The 20,736-nt window shown below is 35.9% G+C and overlaps 1 protein-coding gene and 1 non-coding gene across 7 annotated transcripts in view; one reads left to right on the forward strand and one right to left on the reverse strand.

The window, feature by feature from the left end:
• Wnk3 (WNK lysine deficient protein kinase 3) overlaps nucleotides 1-20,736 on the reverse strand; it is a 135,137-nt gene that overhangs the window by 46,172 nt on the left and 68,229 nt on the right. For all 6 annotated transcript variants that reach the window (XM_029473229.2, XM_029473231.2, XM_029473233.2 and 3 more), the window contains one exon: nucleotides 3,283-3,347. In XM_029473229.2, the coding sequence (XP_029329089.1) occupies nucleotides 3,283-3,347 (65 nt within the window). The remainder of the gene's footprint in view (nucleotides 1-3,282; nucleotides 3,348-20,736) is intronic.
• LOC115030254 (U6 spliceosomal RNA) lies at nucleotides 6,020-6,122 on the forward strand. The gene has a single exon (XR_003835846.1). It is a non-coding gene; the product is annotated as a U6 spliceosomal RNA (small nuclear RNA).

Genomic DNA, 20,736 nt, shown 5'->3' on the forward strand with positions numbered 1-20,736 from the left:
GTTTCTCTGTGTAGCCCTGGCTTGTCCTGGAACTCACTTTGTAGACCAGGCTGGCCTCGAACTCAGAAATCCACCTGCCTCTGCCTCCCAAGTGCTGGGATTAAAGGTGTGTGCCACCACGCCCGGCGCCATGAGTCTTAAGAAGAGAAAGTACAACCACTAATTTCCTAAACCAGCATAATCACTAACAGCAATCATAAACACTGTCTTTATGCCCACAGAGAAGTGTGGTCTTCACTCTCATCAAGGAAAATTTCTCTCTGCAACAGAGCCCATTATAGAAAACCACAAGCAATCAAAATACAGAGTTGTGGAGCCCAGTCCCAATGGCTATATCTTCAAAACATGCCCGCACCTAAGGCTGAGGGAACATTGTGGAATAGGGGAAGAAAAGATTCTAAGAGCGTTGGCAGTGAGATGGTGTTTCTGAGTAATGTCTGAAGCTACCGCCATAAAGTCCACTAATATGACTGTCTAAACATGAGCTAAATAGGACAACAAAACAATAGACATGCCAAGGTGGACAGATAGGGGGTACAGTGGGGTGCCACTCAAGATGCCTCAACCCCAGTCAAAGAACTATATATAGGTAACTAACAAATGCTGAGAGTGGGAGAAATGGTCTTCAGGGAAAAGCACATCATTTTATTTAATACCTAATTTCAAATATAAGTACCAATAGACCTTTTAAAAATATCTTTTAAATTATTTTTGGTGAGTCCTTTCTTCTAAAAATTCCCAGTGAATCATCTCTGTAGATATATACAAAAAGAGATAAACCCCCAAAGCTAAATTATTCTGTTTGCATATAAAAGAATACTCATAAGTACAAGTGGTGAAATGTTTACACATAATGCTTGCAAGGGCTAAGGGTATAAATAGCTCAGTGGTCCAGTCTTGTGAAGCATGTACAAGGGTTGGGTTCTGTTCCTAGCACAACCCCCCAATAACCACTTCTCCTGGAGTTCTTAAAATATAGAGAAATGATAGTAATAAATAATAACCACTAGAGGATAAAAGGAGATACAATTTTAGCTCATGACATAATACTATACACATTCAAAAGTTTCCTTAAAATACTAGCTTAAGGCTTGAGCGATGGTTCAGTGGTTAAAAGCACTTATTACTTTTGCAGAGGACCTGATTTCAATTCCAAGTATTCACATGTGAAGCCACAGTTCACAAGTATTTTTAATTCTATTTTCAGTGGATCTAATTCTTTCTTCTGACCCCTATGGCTACCAGGCACACATGTGGTGCAAAAACATACACACAGAACACTTATATACATAATAAAATAAAATAAATAAATCTAAGAAATTACACTAGTTTTTGGAACAAGGTAACAAACACTCAACTTTTCTTGTTCATTTTCCCCAAGTACAACTTTAAAATTCTAGAAATAATAAACTAGACAATAAAAGGAAGGCAACCAAGATTGAAAAGGTGAACACTAAGACTGGTCAAGAACCTCAAAGACTTGAAAACCCCCCAGCAGCTTGACATCTCCTAATTAGAGTAACAGAAGACTATCAGGCTCACTCTTGTATATCCCAGTATAGACATAAGTAACTCAAACCTAATATCTCCTGACTCTAGTCCATTAGCCAAAAAGAAACTCTTCTCCTGTAGAACCCGGGAGAAGCTTCATCAATAAAGTGTGGATTAGGAAGCTGGCCTAGAGAAAAGCTCTAGCCTTTGGAATTATGGTGGTATCAAATGATGCATGGTGAACAAAGCAGACTGGAATAGTGTAAGGACTCTAAAACTAAATTTTCATTAAAAAATTCTAGCCCATAAGAATGGGTCAGAACTTTGCACCTGAATGCAGGGAATGCCTACTAAAATAGAAGATTTAATCACAATCCAAAATATCCTTATATAATACCTAAATATATAAATGAAAATACTTGTCATACCAAAACAAAAACAAAAAGCAACCAACAGACAAAACAAAAACAGGAAAACCACAACTTGAATGCAGAAAGACAATCAACAGGTATAAACATCCAAGATAAATCAGATATTGGAATTATAAGACAAGCCATAATCAAAATATTTTAGTAGGCTGGGGTATAGTTCAGTGATAGGGCACATATCTAGTATGCACATTTTTAAAAAGAAAGAAATGAGAAGCAAACTTCAGCAAAGAACTGTGCAGTGGTTTAGACAGGGTTGGTTAGCATAGACTCATGTGCTTGAGTGCTTAGCCTATAGAGAGTGGCACTATTAGGAGGTGTGGCCTTAATAGAGTAGGTGTGGCTTTGTTGGAGGAAATGTATCACTGTGGGGGTGGGCATTGAGGTTTCAGATGCTCTAACTCTGCCCAGGGAGGAATTAGACTCTCCTCCTGGTGGCCTGTGGAAGCCAGTCTTCTGGCTACCTTCAGATCAAGATGTAGAACTCTCAGCTCCTCCAGCATTATGCCTGCCTGCATACTGCCATGCTTCCTGCCATGATGATAATGGACTAAATCTCTGAAACTGTAAGCAAGATCTAATTAAATGCTGTCCTTTATAAGAGTTGCCTTGGTCATGATGTCTGTCCACAGTAATAAAACCCTAAGTAAGATGGACTTAATGGTAAAGTGCTTGCCTAGCATATGCAAGAACATATGCTTATTACTGGGTTCCATTCCCAGTAATGAAAAGGACAAAACAAAACAAAATCTTCAATAGGCAATTGCAACTGCATTTGAAGCAAATGAGAAAAAAAAAAGGCAATGAGAAATAAAAGATTAAAAAAGAAGCAAATGGAAATTATAGAACTAAACATAGAATCACAGAAACAAAACTTTATTGAAGGGGAAATGGTGGAATAAAGAGGACATAAGAAAGAAAGAGGGGGAGGGAGGGGGGAGGAAGGAAGGAAGGAAGGAAGGAAGGAAGGAAGGAAGGAAGGAAGGAAGGAGAAAGAGAGAGATTGAGAATTTGGAAAACTAAGAGAAATTACCCAACCTGAATAACATAGACTATTTAAAACCACCACCAATTACATATCTTGCTACATTTATTTTGTAAGATTAGCTGAAATTTTACTTTACATAATTTTTCACTTAGTTTGTACAACAAAATACTATAAACAAAATAATAAAATGTCAGTAACTTCACAATCTACATGATTACTATAAAGATTAAAATAAAGTAAATTCATCCCAATTTTATTAATCTTGCACAAATATAAGAAGTTTAAAACTCGCTTTATTCAAGGTACTCTAAGCATACAAGGACATACAGCAGCATGCCACCACTGATTTCCAGGTACTAAGGTTATGATACTTACCTTCGAACAAAATCTGGATTTTGAAGAGTTGCTTGTTGTTCAGCTCCAATTGGTTGGGATACAGGCTGTAAAGAGTATAGTAATAATACCTATTATTATAACAGCAAAATTCATGTTAAGATACAATTGGCTATTTCAAACAACATCATTGTTAAACTTTTTTTCTACTTTGTAAACCAACTAGACTCTCTCTATTATCCAATAGCTATATCAACCGTATTACTGACATTATTACAACAAGTATATCTTACTCAAGACTTTTTCATTACATGTTAACAGTGTTTTGGCAGATGTGGTAATGCACACTTGCCATTAAATACATCATCTCAAGAATAGTTTAAATTTTACTTATATGGATGTGGTGTGCATATGTATGCATGTTCACCTGTATGGGCACACATGTGGGTGTAGGTATGGAAGCCAAAGTGTAATGTCATCCATCTTCCTTCATTGCTCTTCACCTTATTATGGATTGAGTCAGGTTCTCAATTGAACCCAGAGCTTGCAGATTTGGCTAGTCTGGCTAGGCAGCTTGCCCCAGGGATCCTGTCTTCAATATCAAGTGCTGGAATCAGAGCTGCTGAAGATTCCACATTCTCTGGTAGGGAAATCAAGCTGTAACTGAACTGGAAGTCCCCTCTGTGCTGGCTATCTTTTATAGAGCTTCAAGAAACTAAACAGCTGCTGTGGGAGATATGTCGTTAATACTCATATTTTCTAGAATATCCTTTAGTTTGAACCTGCATGCCACACTGTTGCATAGCCACGTAAGACATGGCAACTGGTGCAAGAGCAGCAGTTCTATTATGGGGTATAACCAACAGCTGTCTGATTGGACTTGAGGCCTATGCCATGTGAAGGAAATTACATTTGGTATTGGAAACCTGGTCAAAAGCCCGTGGCTGGGGAAGTCATATAGAAGGAAAGCTACTGCTGTTGTTTTGATCACTGGACATGATGTGCCTGTCAAATTATCTTCTAGATATCTGTTTCTATCCACAGATATTGGCTGCAGTTAGCTGTGGTCAGACAGACTTGTTTTTGCAGTGGTTGGTAGTTGCTACAAAGACTTATAACTGGTGAAAGTGCCGATAATAATGAGCTTCTGAGAGCTTATCACTAAATAGGACATCTATATTACTCCCCTCAAGGCTCAGAAGACACTGTAGAAAAGGGGCAGAAAGAATGCAAGAAGTAAGAACTGAAGTGTTGCAGAATATTTTCTTCCCAACAGCTACAGCTATTGCACTCTTGTACTTTCAGGAATAAAAGTGGGATAAGAAAGGGTTGTAGGTGGAGGAATAATGGAAATGTATTATATACATGTATAAAAATGAAAATGTCGTAACAACATATGTGATGTGTATGTGTATTCAAAATGTGTCCTTAGAGATTACTTTTTAAATTACAAACATAAACATAGCAACTATATATATGCCTGATGAATTAAATTTGATCCCCAGAACTCGCATGATAGAGGAAAAGAAGCAACACCCCAATAAGTTGTCCTCTGATTTCCACAGGTTTCCACTGTGGTATGCATTCCCTCAACCAAATAAATATTACCATAACACACCTATAACAATAGCTGGAATTTAAGAGAATTGCAATAAATAGTGTTTGTAAGGCTACAGAGCAACATAAGTCTCATGTACTGCTGATAAGAATGGTTACTTTTTCATATAAAAGCTTTAGAATACTTTCCAACATAATCAGTGTAGCTAAATATACATTTATCCTATGACCCAGCAATCCCACATCTAGTTACAAATGTAAGAGAAATAAGTATATTTGTCTACCAGAAAATACACAGAACGTTTAACAGTAGCATTATCCAAATCAGAACTAATCCTAAGTATAAAAAAAGACCCAAAAATTAGAAAAACACAAGAAAATAGAGAATTGAAGTTTGATATTGTTTATAATAGAACAATTCACAAAAATAAACTACTGATATATACAAAAATGTAGATGAATCTTTGTCAAGATTATAGAGGACTAGAAATAGTTATTTTTCTCATTTCATGTTGATATATATATATACACAAAAGACTAATTAAGCCACACATTTTTATTAGCACAAATAAATATAAATATATAACACTTAATATAGAAGGATTTTTAAAAAGCTGATATGATCTATTTCTGACAAAATACTAAATATTACTATTATATCCATGGTTCAATGAGAAAAATTGTCCTGAAGAACTACATAGGTTTTATTTTTGAGAAACAGATAACTTTAACTCTCCTTATACTTTATTTTAAAGAAATATTTAGAGGAAGAAACAATAGTCTTAGAAAGTTAGTTTCATGTGAGAAAAGAATAAAGCTGTACAAAACAGGTATACTAAATTCTTTAGTTAGAAGGAACACCTCTGCTTTCCATGTGCTGGTAATAAAGGCATATGCTTTGCCTCACACCTGGCCTAAACTTCTGATGTATCAACCAGAAGACAAAAGAACAAAATATATAGAAAGAAATTTTTATAAATTAATTTTTCTACCCAGCCAACTTATTTTTCATTTATGAATATTAATGTACGGTCCATTTCAAATATCAAGAAAATCAAAAATTGAATAGCCAACTAACCTAAAAAAATTTCAAAGCCATTCATTTTCCCAGTTACTCATATGAAGGCATATAGCAGAAGGTAAGGATGAGAACAGGGATCTTGTGGAAGAACAAAAAACAACAACTGGTGGCATAGATTGTGAAAACTGTGGTTTCATGTGCGTGCTTCGGCAGCACATATACTAAAATTGGAACAATACAGAGAAGATTAGCATGGCCCCTGTGCAAGGATGACACGCAAATCTGTGAAGCATTCCAGGTCCTTTTTCCTTTTTTTAATATGGAATGCTTCACAGAAATGGCTGTTGTTCTTTCAGAGGACCCATTGCTACTTCAAAAGTGTAACTTTGCTACTGTTATGAATCATAATGTAAATATATGATATGCAGGCTATCTGGCATGTGACTCCTATGTGGGTTAAGAACTACTGAAGCTGAGTTCAAGCAAGCGGTTATGCATGAATTTACTCTCTCTGGGTTTGACTATAGAAGTGCAAACTCTTGACTTGTCTTACTCACAATGATGAGCTATAACCTGGAATTGTAAGCTAAATCCATTATCCCATAAATTGCTTTTTGTTAGAGTGTTCTCCAATAGTAACAGAAATTAAACTAGATAGTCCACCATGATGGCCTCACCACACGATGGCCTGTACTCTCAAATTATATGTCAAAATAAACCCTTCTTTTCTTGTTGATTTTAGTTCAGATATTGTCATAGCAACAATAAAAATAAACTAAACTCCCAAATATGGATTAAATGTAGTACAGCCAAAATTAACCAAAGGAAGGTAAATGCTTTAAGGAAAGTATCAAGAAAAAGTACTGCAAACAATAATATTGTAAAGCCTTAGGGCTCTTAATTCACATCCTATTTACTCTTGCTGATAAGTTCCACAAAATTTTCACTCTAAACTTTCCAGTAGTTTTTTTTCTATGTATATATACTCAAAGCTTTAATTTCTATAGATTTAATTTCTGTTTGGATACAACCTATCAGTTTCCATTCTTCACCATTTATGGACTGTGGATTTCACTCTTTAGTCTTTATTGCTTATTAGGGCTTTGCTCTCATTTTTAGAAGATAATTTAAATTTAGTAGTTGTCTTAGCTTCATTTCTGTTTTTATGATAAAATGCAAAAAGTAATGTATTAGAGAAATTACTTCATTTCAACTTGAAATCCAGGTTGCAGTCCATCAAGGTGGCAGGAATTTAAAGGAGCTAGTCACATCACAATCAAGAACAGAGAGAAATGAATGCATACCTGCTTACTTGTTTGTGCTCAACTCAACCTCTCCACTCTTATATAGTTCAGGACCTTTTGCCTACAGATTGCTACTTCCCACAGTGGGCTGAGTCTTTTCACGAATCAGTTAATCTAATTAAGACAATCCTCCATAGACATGTCCACGGGGGAAAAGAGTTTGGAGTTCAGAGAAGTAAACTATCTACTAAAACAACAATGTCTACATCCACTGGAAGATTATAACATAACTCAATAGTCACTGGGCAGTAAGTTTTTCCATATTTGTATGGCTGTAGCAGAGATAAAGTATCAAAGACATCAATCAGCATCCTCTTGCTTCCACCTAGCAACATTTGGCAGCATACAGAATTAGCTTTGACTTTTTAGGTAGCACCAATAGTGACCCAATGAGAGTTGAAACAGCCAGAAGCAGCAATAGATCTAACTAAAACATATTAGACAAATGTGGTGGCTCAAATTTATAATCCCAGCACTTGAGAGGTTGACAGAGGACTAAGTGCAATCTAGTACTATATAGTGAGAATGCAACAGTGAGATGGTGCTTCAAGAATTTATTCTTGTTTATTATACTTACTTATTTTAGTTATGAATGCTCTGCTGTATGTACACCTGCATTACAGAAGAGGACAGCAGATCCCTTTACAGATGTTTGTGAGGCACCATGTGAGTGCTGGAAACTGATCTCAGAATAGAGCAGCCAGTGCTCTTAACCACTGATCCTGCTCTCCAGCCCAAAAATTTACTTAATTTAAACAATAAAAAGGAACTTTAAAAAGTGAATAAGGCGTCCAAATAGGGGGAGGGGGCAGTTTCAAAAGATATCAAAACAGGCCTAGGAGGTAAGAATGTACCTCAGCTGGTAGAGTGCTTGCCTAGCATGCACAATGCCCTGGGTGTGACCCCAGCAACACATAAAAGGGACATTGTAGTCCATGCCTATATAATCTTAGCACTTAAGAGACAGAAGCAGATCAGAAGTTCAAGACCATCCTCTAGCATACAGACACTTTAAGCCCAGCCTGTATTACATGACACTCTTTTAAAAAGGCAAATTACAAACTGGAGAAGCGGCTCAAACATTAAAAGATAGCTTATAATCAAACAGATGAAAATGTATACTGCCTGAGAATGTAGCTCAGTGAGAGAGAACGTGTCTCACATGTATAAAGCCAACTAGATTTCAAGCACTTTAAAAATGAATGAATGACTGAATAAGTAAATATGTAAATCATCCAGTAAAATCACTGGAAAGAGATAGGAAAGAATGTAAAAACAAATCGAAAAAAATAACAGCTCCCCAAATTCAATTTTTAAAAAAAAAACTCCCCAAATTTAGCTAAAGACATACAACAGACCCATAAGTTGGATGATAATGGAGTGAACCTCTGAACCTGTAAGCCAGCCCCAATTAAATGTTGTCCTTTATAAGACTTCCCTTGGTCATGGTGTCTCTTCACAGCAGTAAAACCCAAACTTTGACAGGCAGCAACAAAAAACCAGAGAGTGTCTCAGACAATATGGGAAGTGAGGATGGACACCTGAGGTTGTACTCTAACCTCTACACACATGTCACAGTACAAAACACACACTCATACCCAGTTTTTAAAAATAAAACAATTAACTTAGATGCAAGTTTTCAATTTTCTACTTGAAATACTAAAATATCAATATCAATAGGATGTAATTAGATTATATATAATAACCCATATATACATGTGATAACAATTAATTAAAAAGTCTATGAATCTGAAGGACAGAAGAGAGGAGTGGATGTGAGATTTTGAAGGGAGGAAAAGGAAAGGAGAAATTTAATTAAAATTCAATCCCCAAAATAACCAATTATATGGCATAATTTTATTCAAAATAGTGTAAACAAGTTTTTAAAAATCCTTGTACAAGTAAGTAATCCACAGATAAGAAAAAGAAACAGTAAAGAAACAGAATAAAACAAAATTAAATGCTTAAAATGGAAGGCTTACATACTAATATATCAATAACTAAATACAAATACTCTAAACATAAAAACTAAGAAACTATGGCAGAACAGATTTGAAGAATGTTGATTTTAAAAACCAACTCCATGTTTTCTAAAAAAGTTTTACTTCAAACACAAAACAAGTTGAAAGGATGAGGAAAAATGCATCATGCTGATGTTATCAAAAAAGAAAGTGAGTATCTACACTCTACAAGAAAGAAAATTACTATGCATGAAAGGGGACATAATGATAAAAAGACCAATCTACCATTCTGTGGATGTACCAAGCAAGAAAGCTTCAAAATGGATGGGAAGGCTGCCCATTGCGATGCCCTTGCAACATTTTCAATAAATCTGTTTTCTTCCTTTAAAAACATATAATAACTGGACTAGGAGAAATATATGAAACTACTTTACATGGGAATTTCAATACTTTATTCTTAGCAATTGATAGATCCTTAGGAAATTAATGAGAATTTAGAAGAACATAATTAGACTATGATCCCTCATGAACTTAAGATTTAAAATTTCCCAACAAAATGTTAGTAAATCAAATCCAATAAAGTATTTTAAATGCCATATTATGTCCAAATAAGTCTATACCAAGGATACAAGTCTATTTTCAATACTTGAAATGAATGGCAAAGTATGATGCCTTATGTCTATAATCCTAGTACTCAGGAGGCTGAGTAGTAGGTACAAATTTGATTGGTACAACTTTGAGTATGGTTTGGGTAACTCAGTGAACTACAGACCAGCCAGAATTAGAGTATGAAACCATTTAAAATAATTGTCAGTGGGCTCCAAAGGTGGTTCAGTGTATAAGAGCATGTACTCCTCTTCCAGACTGTGACCTGAGTTCAATTCCCAGAACCCACGCCAGGCAGCTCACAATGTAATACCCATGTAAGAAAAATCAGTTGTATCTGTATATGTAAGCAATATACAGTCTCAAATAGAAATTAAGAAAATTATTCCAACTGGCATGTTCTGTGTAATACTGGCTTCTTGGAAGATGGAGGTAGAAGATCAAAAACTTAAGGACATGCTGTGTTAGGTAGTGGCACGTGTTTTTAATCCCAGCACTTGGGAGGCAGAGGCAGGCAGAAAATCTGTAAATTTGGGGCCAGCATGTTCAACAAAGTGAAGCCAGGACTACGAAATAGAGAAAACCTGTTTCAAAAAACAAAGGGGAAAAAAAAGCTAGCCTGAGAAACCAAGTGAGATCCTGTCTCAAAATAAAATAAAATGGATATTAGTCCCCTATCTAACTTAGGATTGGTAAAGATCCTTTCCCAATCTGTTGGTGGTCTTTTTGTCTTATTGACAGTGTCTTTTGCCTTATAGAAACTTTGCAATTTTATGAGGTCCCATTTGTCAATCTCGATCTTACAACACAAACCATTGCTGTTCTATTCAGGAATTTTTCCCCTATGCCCATATCTTCGAGGCTTTTCTCAACTTTCTCCTCTATAAGTTTCAGTGTCTCTGGTTTTATGTGGAGTTCCTTGATCCACTTAGACTTGACCTTAGTACAAGGAGATAAGAATGGATAAATTTGCATTCTTCTACCGCCAGTTGTGCAAGCACCATTTGTTGAAAATGCTGTCTTTTTTCCACTGGATGGTTTTAGCTCCCTTGTCGAAGATCAAGTGACCATAGGTGTGTGGGTTCATTTCTGGGTCTTCAATTCTATTCCATTGGTCTACTTGTCTGTCGCTATACCAGTACCATGCAGTTTTTATCACAATTGCTCTGTAGTACATGCTCTGTAGGTCAGGCATGGTGATTCCACCAGAGGTTCTTTTATCCTTGAGAAGAGTTTTTGCTATCCTAGGTTTTTTGTTATTCCAGATGAATTTGCAAATTGCCCTTTCTAACTCGTTGAAGAATTGAGTTGGAATTTTGATGGGGATTGCATTGAATCTGTAGATTGCTTTCGGCAAGATAGCCATTTTTATTATATTGATCCTGCCAATCCATGAGCATAGGAGATCTTTCCATCTTCTGATATCCAATATATATATATAAACAACTCAAGAAGGTGGACTCCAGAAAATCAAATAACCCCATTAAAAAATGGGGCACGGAACTAATCAAAGAATTCTCAACTGAGGAATACCGAATGGCTGAGAAGCACCTGAAAAAATGTTCAACATCCTTAATCATCAGGGAAATGCAAATCAAAACAACCCTGAGATTCCACCTCACACCAGTCAAAATGGCTAAGATCAAAAATTCAGTTGACAGCAGATGCTGGTGAGGATGTGGAGAAAGAGGAACATTCCTCCATTGTTGGTAGGATTGCAAGCTTGTACAACCACTCTGGAAATCGGACTGGCGGTTCCTCAGAAAATTGGACATAGTACTACCAGAGGATCCAGCAATACCTCTCCTGGGCATATATCCAGAAGATTTTCCAACTGGTAAGAAAGACACATGCTCCACTATGTTCATAGCAGCCTTATTTATAATAGCCAGAAGCTGGAAAGAACCCAGATGTCCCTCAACAGAGGAATGTATATAGAAAATGTGGTACATTTACACAATGGAGTACTACTCAGCTATTAAAAACAATGAATTTATGAAATTCCTAGGCAAATGGATGGACCTGGAGGGCATTATCCTGAGTGAGGTAACCCAATCACAAAAGAACTCACATGATATATACTCACTGATAAGTGGATATTAGCCCAGAAACTTAGAATATCCAAGATACAATTTGCAAAACACATGAAACTCAAGAAAAACAAAGACCAAAGTGTGGACACTTTGCCCCTTCTTAGAATTAGGAACAAAACACTCATGGAAGGAGTTACAAAGACAAAGTTTGGAGCTGAGACAAAAGGATGAACCATCCAGAGACTGCCACACCCGGGGATCTATCAGTCACCAAATGCAGACACCATTGCATATGCCAGCACGATTTTGCTGAAAGGACCCTGATATAGCTGTCTCTTGTGAGGCTATGCCAGTGCCTGGCAAACACAGAAGTGGATGCTCACAGTCAGCTATTGGATGGAACACAGGGTCCCCAATGGAGGAGCTAGAGAAAGTACCCAAGGAGCTAAAGGGGCCTGCAACCCTATAGGTGAAACAATATGAACTAACCAGTACCCCCAGAGCTTGTGTCTCTAGCTACATATGTATCAGAAGATGGCCTAGTCAGCCATCATTGGGAAGAGAGGCCCTCTGGTCTTGCAAACTTCATATGCCCCAGTACCGGGGAATGCCAGGGCCAAGAAGTGGGAGTGGATGGGAAGGGGGGGTGGGGTATTGGGAACTTTCGGGATAGCATTTGAAATGTAAATGAAGAAAATACCTAATAAAAAATTGGAAAAAAAATAAAATAAAACCTAGGCATGATGGAAAAGGCTTGTAATATTAGCTATTCAGAAGGCTAAGTCAAGAGGATCGCAAGTTCAAGGCTGGATTCAGTTAAAAAGTGAGTTCAAACCCAGCCTGGACAACTTAGTGAACTCCTGTCTCAAAAAAATAAAAACAAGGGGATGAGAACATGGCTCAGTGAGCCATATGAGTATGAGGAACTGAGGTCAAATCCATAGAACTCACATAAAAGTGGGTATAGCAACATGACTGTGACTATAATCCTAGTGTTCCTATGGCAAGGTAGTAGAAATAAACAGGAAACTCTCAAAAATCTCCTTGGCTGGCAAGTGTGGCTTACATAGCAGCTAATGACAGAAAAAAGATCCCATCTCAAAGTCAAAGGTAAGGATAAAAACCTAAGTTTGTCCTTTGAATTTCATATGTACATCATGACACATGGCTGACCACAGTAAACAGACAAAATGTTTTTATGTTAAGGCTGTGGATATAGTTCAGTGATAAAGTGCTAGCCTATTTTGCATGTAGCCCTACCTAAATTCAATCCCTATTACAATATATTAATGAATAATCAATAAATAAATAATTTTAAAATGATGGAGATTTGTGGCTCTGGAGTAGAGTGTTTGTCTAGCATGTGAAAGCCCTGAGTTATATACCCAGAGAGGGAAGCAGGAAGTGAGGAGAAATGGGATAGTGATGAAGTGATAAAAGAAAGGAGTATAAAAGGGAATGAATGGGAAGATGAGTCAGCAAGTAAGAGTGCTTTTGCGAAAGCCTAACAATCTGAGTTATTTTTATCCCTGGAACTCATAAAGGTTCAAACAGAACCAAGTCTATAAAGCTATGCTCTCACCTACACACGCATACACTGCGGCATACTCTGACAACACCTACATACTCACATATACCCTACACCCCACTGTCACATATGTATATACTCATATTCATTCTCTCTCTCTCTCTCTCTCTCTCTCTCTCTCTCTCTCTCTCTCTCTCTCACATACACACACACAGAGACACACACACACAAATTCAAAATAAAACAATAATTTATTTAAAATGTTAAGGAAATTCACAATCTGTATGCTAGGAACTATAAAAATTATAAAATACTGTTGAAATTCATAAACACCAAATTTTTCCCAGATTTACTGAAATACAGTTGACTCATAAAATTATATCTATTCAACATGTAAAACCTGCTGCATATTTCGATGCAATGAATGACTACTCTCCTTGTACCACTCCTCTCCAGCATGAGCTGTCCCTTGTGTTGTTGATCTTGGCCATTCTGACAGGTGTAAGATGAAATCTCAAAGTAGTTCTCATTTGCATTTCCCAGATGGTTAAGGATGTTGAACATTTCTTTAAGTGTTTCTCAATCATTTGAGCTTCCTCTGACATTTTTAGATTCTACATGTAAATGACATAATACAGTATTTATCTGTATCTGTTTTTATTATTATTTATTTATGGAGCTGGAGCAATTGTTCACTAGTTAAAAGCACTTCTTCCAGAGAACCTCAGTTCAATTCCCTGTACCCACATGGCAGCTGACAAATGTCCATAGATCCAGGCCTGGGGGATATGATGCCCTCTTCTGGCCTTGATGCATGCATATAGTGCTCAGACATACATTAAAGAAAAACACCTACATGTGTAAAAAATAAAAAACAAGAGAAAGACTTATTTATTTTTATTTTAAAATAAATAAATAAGCTGTGCCTTCATGTATGTCTCTGTGCTTCATGTGTGCCTGGTGCCTGTGTTGGCCAGAGGAGAGCATCAGAACTCCTGGAACTGAAGTTATAAATGATCATAAGCTTCCATATGGGTGGTGGGAACCAAAGACAGGTCCTCTGTAAGAGCAGCAAGTGCTCTTAAGCTCTGAGCCATCTCTCTAGCTCAGTTTATTTTACTGATATATCTTCCTCAATCAGTCATGTTGCCACAAATGAAAGGATTTCCTCTTTAATGGCTGAATTTCACTTTGCAAACATACACATCACACATACACTCTCCTTATCCATTCATTTATTGACAGTTATTCAGATAGATTCTGTGTTAGCTATTATAAATAATGTTACAACAAATGTGAATGTATTATTCATATGTGTTTTGAGATAATTAGATTATATGGTAGTTCAATTTTTTCTTTTGAGGTATCACCATGCTATTTTCCACAATGGCTATATTATATTCCTATCAAGTATACAAGACTTTTCTTTTCTCCATACCATTACAATACTTGTTTTATTGCTTATAACTTAATAACTATCCACTAGGTATGAAGCTATAGTTCATTTTTATTTGCATTTATTTTCCTGGTGATTTCTGGCATTCAGTATGGTTTCATGTACCATCTGATCATTTTTATGTCATCTTTGGAGAAATATTTATTAAAGTATTACTCATGTTTTATTTGATATGGGATCTCATTATGTGGCGTAGGCTGGTCTCAAATTCAATAACCCTCCTGTTTCAGCCTCCTAAATGTTGGAAATAAAGGCATGTGACAACATAGCTGGCTTTTGCTTCAATTTTATGAACATGAAATCCACATGTGAAAACTACAAGGCTTGATATTATTAAGAGAGTAAAGCAACATGCAACATTTATAGTTGTAATTCCTATCAAAATACCAAATGTATGTTTTGTAAAATATGACAAATTGACCCTAAAATTTATACACAAAAGTAACAGTCCCATAAAAATCAAAATAATTTTTTAAAAAATGAAAATAATTGAAGCTTATGATCATTTGATTTTCAATATAGGTGCCAAGTTTACATAATAGATAAAGAATAGTCTTTTTTTTAAGTCAAGAACAATTTTATTAGAGTGTAAAAGAAAAACACCCAGGATGTATAAGCTGTAAATCTCAACAGCTGCCCTGAGGAGAATGGGGGAGGTTAAGAAAAACTATGCAATTTAAGTTGGCATGGAGGCCAGACACATGGCAGACAAGCAGCTGCGAGGCAGGGAGGGAAGCTTTAAAGAAAGAGCAAGGAAGCCCCAAGTGTTAGGAAAAACACGCTTAGAGATGAGAGAGAAGAAACGGAGAAGTTACACTTTTCTGAATAATTCAGAAAGCAGAAACCGGATTATGAAGCTGCAAGGCTGGGCCCAGTAAGCTATTGCCAAAAGTAGTCTGAATAAATGGTCTTTGGAAAGCTGGATATGCATATAAAGAAAGTGAAATGGAATCCTCACCCCAAACATACATAAAATTAATCCAGAGTAAGTCAAAGTCCTGTAATTCAGAATCAAGACCCAATACTCCTAAAAGAAAATTTAAAGGGAAATATTCATAATTTTGAACTAGGCAATAGCTTCTTAGGTATGACATAAAATGCAGAAAGTAAAAGAAAATAAATTGAATTATGCCACAAACGACATCATCAAGAAAGACAAAAGACAAAGACTAGGAAAACTATCTATACAAATATGTGATGAATGTCTAGTATTAAAATATATATAAAGTGGCAGTAATGAATGACACATGCCTTTAAGACCAGCACTTGTGGGCTGGGGGTGGGACAAAGACAGGCTGATCTCTGTGAGTTCAAGATCAGCCTGGTCTACAAAGTGAGTTCCAGGACAGCCAGAGATACACAAGAAATCCTGCCTTGAAAAAAAAATACCCAAAAAAGAAAATGTAAAAATTCTTTAAAAATTTAACCATAAAAATGAAAAGTAAAAGATGGGCAAGATATTTGAGTCATTGAGCAAAATAAAATGGGTAAATGAAGCAAACACTTAACAAAATGTATAGAATGACAAATACATGAAAAGATATTCAGACATCAGGAACACAAAGTCACACAGAGGGGTTGGGGCTCAGCTGTTAAGAGCCTCTCAACTGCTCTCATTGAGCTTCAGTTACCAGTATGCACACAAGGCAGCTTATAACCACTTGTGACTCCAGTTCCAGGCAATTTGCCTCTGGCCTCTAGCCTCCAAGGTACACACACACACACAGTTTAAAATAAATATTATTTGAAACCACAATGAGACTCTACTAACATCTAATGTCCACCAGAGTCACTAAAACTAAAAACACCAAGCAAGACATTGTGGCACATGCTTGTAATCCCAAAACTTGGGAAGTGGAGGCAGGAGAATCACAAATCCAGGAGTAGTCAAAGCTATTTAACAAAGTCAAGACCCTGTCTCAAAATTTGTTTTTTAAGATACCACATATTGGTCAGAGTGAGGAACTCTCAATACATTGCTATGAGAATTCAAAATGGTACAGGCAACTTGGAATACTGTTAATTTCTTTCCCTCCCTCTTTCCCTTCCTTGCCTTCCCTCTTCCTCTCCTCCCTCCTTTATTTCTCCTTCTTCAGCTGAACAGGGTCTTACTATGCAGTCCTGGCTAGCCTGGAACTTGCTATGTTGGCCTCAAACTTGCAGCGATCTATCCACCTACTCCTGTCTCCAGAGTGCTATGTTTGAAGGCATGTACTACCATGCCTGGCAGATTTCTTTAAAAGTACAGTAACAAAACAACATAACTACTTAATCCATGCTCCAATAAAACATATTCCTAGCTATTATCCATATAAATAAAAATATGCTCACAAAACGGCTTATGTAAGAATATTCAGAGCAGTTTTATTCATATTAGCCAAAAATTTCAGAAAATATTCAAGTACTAAAAAAGTCAATAGATCAACACATTTATTATATTCATAAGAAGAACTATTCTGCGGTAAAACAGTGAGCTACTTCTATGCACAAAATGGCTCAATCTCAAAAATATGTTCAGTGAGGGAAGCCTTACCAAGTATGTATGTATGTGTATATATATATATATATATATATATATATATATATATAATTATTCAATACAGACTAAAAGAGACTACAGTCACCACCTATGGTTAAGAAAAAAATAACTGGTGATTGACATTGATGTAGAGTGTAGAAGACTTACTAAAAAGAGGTATGAGAGAACTTTCTGAAGCAATCAATGCAGAATATGTATTCTATGTTCGTAGGCAAGCTGTGACCTATGGAACAAATGTAGTGAACCATCTATTTTTGCAAACTAAGCTTTATTGGAACACAGTGATGCTAGTATGCTTACAATTTATCTATGATTCCTTTCATGTATAAACTAGTAAAACTAAAGAAGTTGCAGCAAAGATTATATACCATACAAATCCTAAGCCACTGTCTAGATTTTTACAGGAAGTTTATCAATGCGTGAAATATACCCATCCTGACAATAGCTTTGGTTGCATATATGCTTTGGCTGCTTAGCATTTGTCAAAATTTACTAAATTATGATGTATGTCTTTTACTGTATATAAATTTAAACAAAAAATACTGATTCCTACTTAAGGATACCTATGTTACAGTTAAATTACTTCATCTTTGAAATCAGGAAATAAGATGGCAATAAAACAATGAAGTAATATTCTGTATCAAATAGAAAAGCTACAGCCTTCAAGCTCAACCTGATTATCAAAGTAGGCTTGTAATAGAGAATTATATAACAGAAATTAATTATATAATTTAAGATATAAGGTTATATTCACCTATTCTGATCTCTAAAGATTTTCAAATAAATTACCAGGGAATATCTTAATTATGGAGGGGAAATACAAAACACATGAAATCTGCCCACAGAGAGATATTCTGATTCAAAATGCCTTATGGACCCATTTATTTCAAATAACTCAAATCTAGAACACTATGTCCTGTGTAAAGAAACTACTACTGCAAAAATACAGCTTTGCCTATTCTTGTTTGGAATCAGTGTGTATATACTGGAATTCATTATTACTTATGTCCTTAATAAAAATGGACTTTTATAAAACATAAAATACCTGAGGTAATAGCTCTTTGAAATAGTAATATATCATCACTAGAAAATAACTCATAGCACAACACATCTTTTATTAATCAGATTTTCAGAGACATCTAAAGCAGAGCAAACAAGCAAAACAAAAAGAAAGAATAAATACTTTCCTTTAACTAATTAAATCAATTCATGAGTTAACTTATTAACATTACTCTAATTCTGGCCAGGGATGATAATTATCTAACAAAAGAGCTGGGCAGTATTATAATTGTGTTCGCAGTCTCTGAAGTCAGGTAATCTGGATTTAAGTGCAGGCTATCTTTTATGGTACAAGGGGCATTACTTAGCCTCTCTGATTATTATCTTCATTACTTGTAAAATAAGAGTAATAGGACTCCTAGAACTGATATGGAGGAAATACATGTAAGGCTTTTAGAATAGTGTTGAGGAGTTGGGGAGGTAGCTTAGTGGTAGAGCACTCATCTACCATGTGTGAGGCCCTATGTTCAGTCCCCAACACCGCACTAAGAAAGAAGCAAAACCGGCATATTCAAAGAACAGAGAATCCTAAAATGAAATAAAAATGGCTAAGAAAGCCTTCAATGGGATTAAATTATTTATGTGTAATTGCAATAGATGAGACACTTCGAACAGTATATTGTTAGGACTGTTCTAGTTTTTTCATTCATTCAACTAGCATTTACTCATTGTGTGAGGAGTTTGGTAGAATGAATACCTAATGCTCATACCTAGTACCTGTTAGATTATTTAGTGAAAATATTACCATGTAGCATTTCTTAAGTCTGTTTGGAACAGTCCCAATAAAATGGGACTGATATATGCATTTACAATTTTAATTTTTCTTACACTAGCACCAGGAACAACAGCTGGTCCTTAGAACAGATAGACAAACTTGAGCCAAACCCATGACTTTGGACCTGCATGTGCTACCATATTTAGCTTGAGTATTCATTTTAAATATGCAAATAAAACTTTCAAAAATACAAATACATTCTAAACACATACTATACTTAAGCATTTGAACATAGGTTAAAGTTAAGCATAACTTCAGCATATAGGATAGGCTTTGAAAGAAATGAATGTGAGCATATCATTTATAAATATTGCCCAAACACTCAACTGTATCTATAGACCAAGCTTACCCACCAACATATTTTAAATGCTTCTGTAATTTTAAAGTGTATATTTGCTTTCTTTTACAAGATACTAAAGATAACTATAGGTCAATTTCTTAAAAGAAGCAAATGCACCACATACTAATTTAAGAATATCTGAAAGCGAGCCGGATTGGTGGCTCCCACCTTTAATCCCAGCACTTGGGAGGCAGAGGCAGGCGGATTTCTCAGTTTGAGGCCAGCCTGGTCTACAAAGTGAGTTCCATGACAGCCAGGGCTACATAGAGAAACCCTGTCTCAAAAAACAAACAAACAAACAAAAAAAAAAAAAAACAAAGAAAGAAAGAAAGAAAGGAAGGAAGGAAAAGAATATCCGAAAACTCAGAGCATCTTACTCCCAGAGAGGGAAAGCACATGAATGGAGTGGAGGAGAGTGGAACAAACAAATGTATAATGCAAGACAAAAATACAACTATATCCAAAGTCCATGACACAAGCAACCTGAATACAACGTGGATACATGAATTCACACTAAGATGGTTTACTCATTGTCATAAATGAATAATACTGTTTGTGTGCATTGCAAAGTCAAAATTTTCCCAATAGAAAAAAATCTAAAAGCAATCCAAGAATTTTGGTGAATGTGGCAAAAATTAGGAAAGTCTATGAAATAGTATTTTTAATTAACTGTAACAGATATTCCTCTATCATCTAATCAACCTGGAAAAAATCAATACAAAGAAAAGACTGATTTACCAAGAAAAAGAGACAAGAGTCCCAAATAACCCTTTGGTTGCACTAATTTCTCTATTCTCCAATTATAGATGTAGTATTTCTAAAGTCTACTTGCACAGTATTAGATAGGTCCTCAAGAGAAATGTACTGGGGAGGGGATAAGAAAAAAAGAGAGAGAGAAATGTACTGGGTATGAGGAAGCATGGATAACTTTGAACCTTCAGTGGTCTTTACCTAATCTATGATTAACAGATGGAAGGTAATTGTTACTTATCAGGAAAACATAGACAATATGTTTAAGTTAATAAACAGCCTCTAAAATATAGGGCTTATGGACGTTGGACATGGTTTAGAGCACTAGCTACTCTTCCAGAAGACCTGGGTCAATTCCTAGTACCCACATGGCAACTTTCAGTCCAGATCCAGGAGATCTACAGGTACCAGGAATTCATGTGGTATAGACATACATGCAGGCAAAGCACTCATACAAATAAAATTATACTAAAATTTAACCCTGAAATAAAAATACTTTTTAAAAAGTGTCTAAATTGCTGGGCAGTGGTGGTACACACCTTTTATCCCAGCACTCAGGCAGCAAAG

Source organism: Mus caroli, unplaced genomic scaffold (assembly GCF_978045245.1).
Source record: "Mus caroli unplaced genomic scaffold, Mus_caroli_1 scaffold_5, whole genome shotgun sequence".
Lineage (NCBI taxonomy): Eukaryota > Metazoa > Chordata > Mammalia > Rodentia > Muridae > Mus > Mus caroli.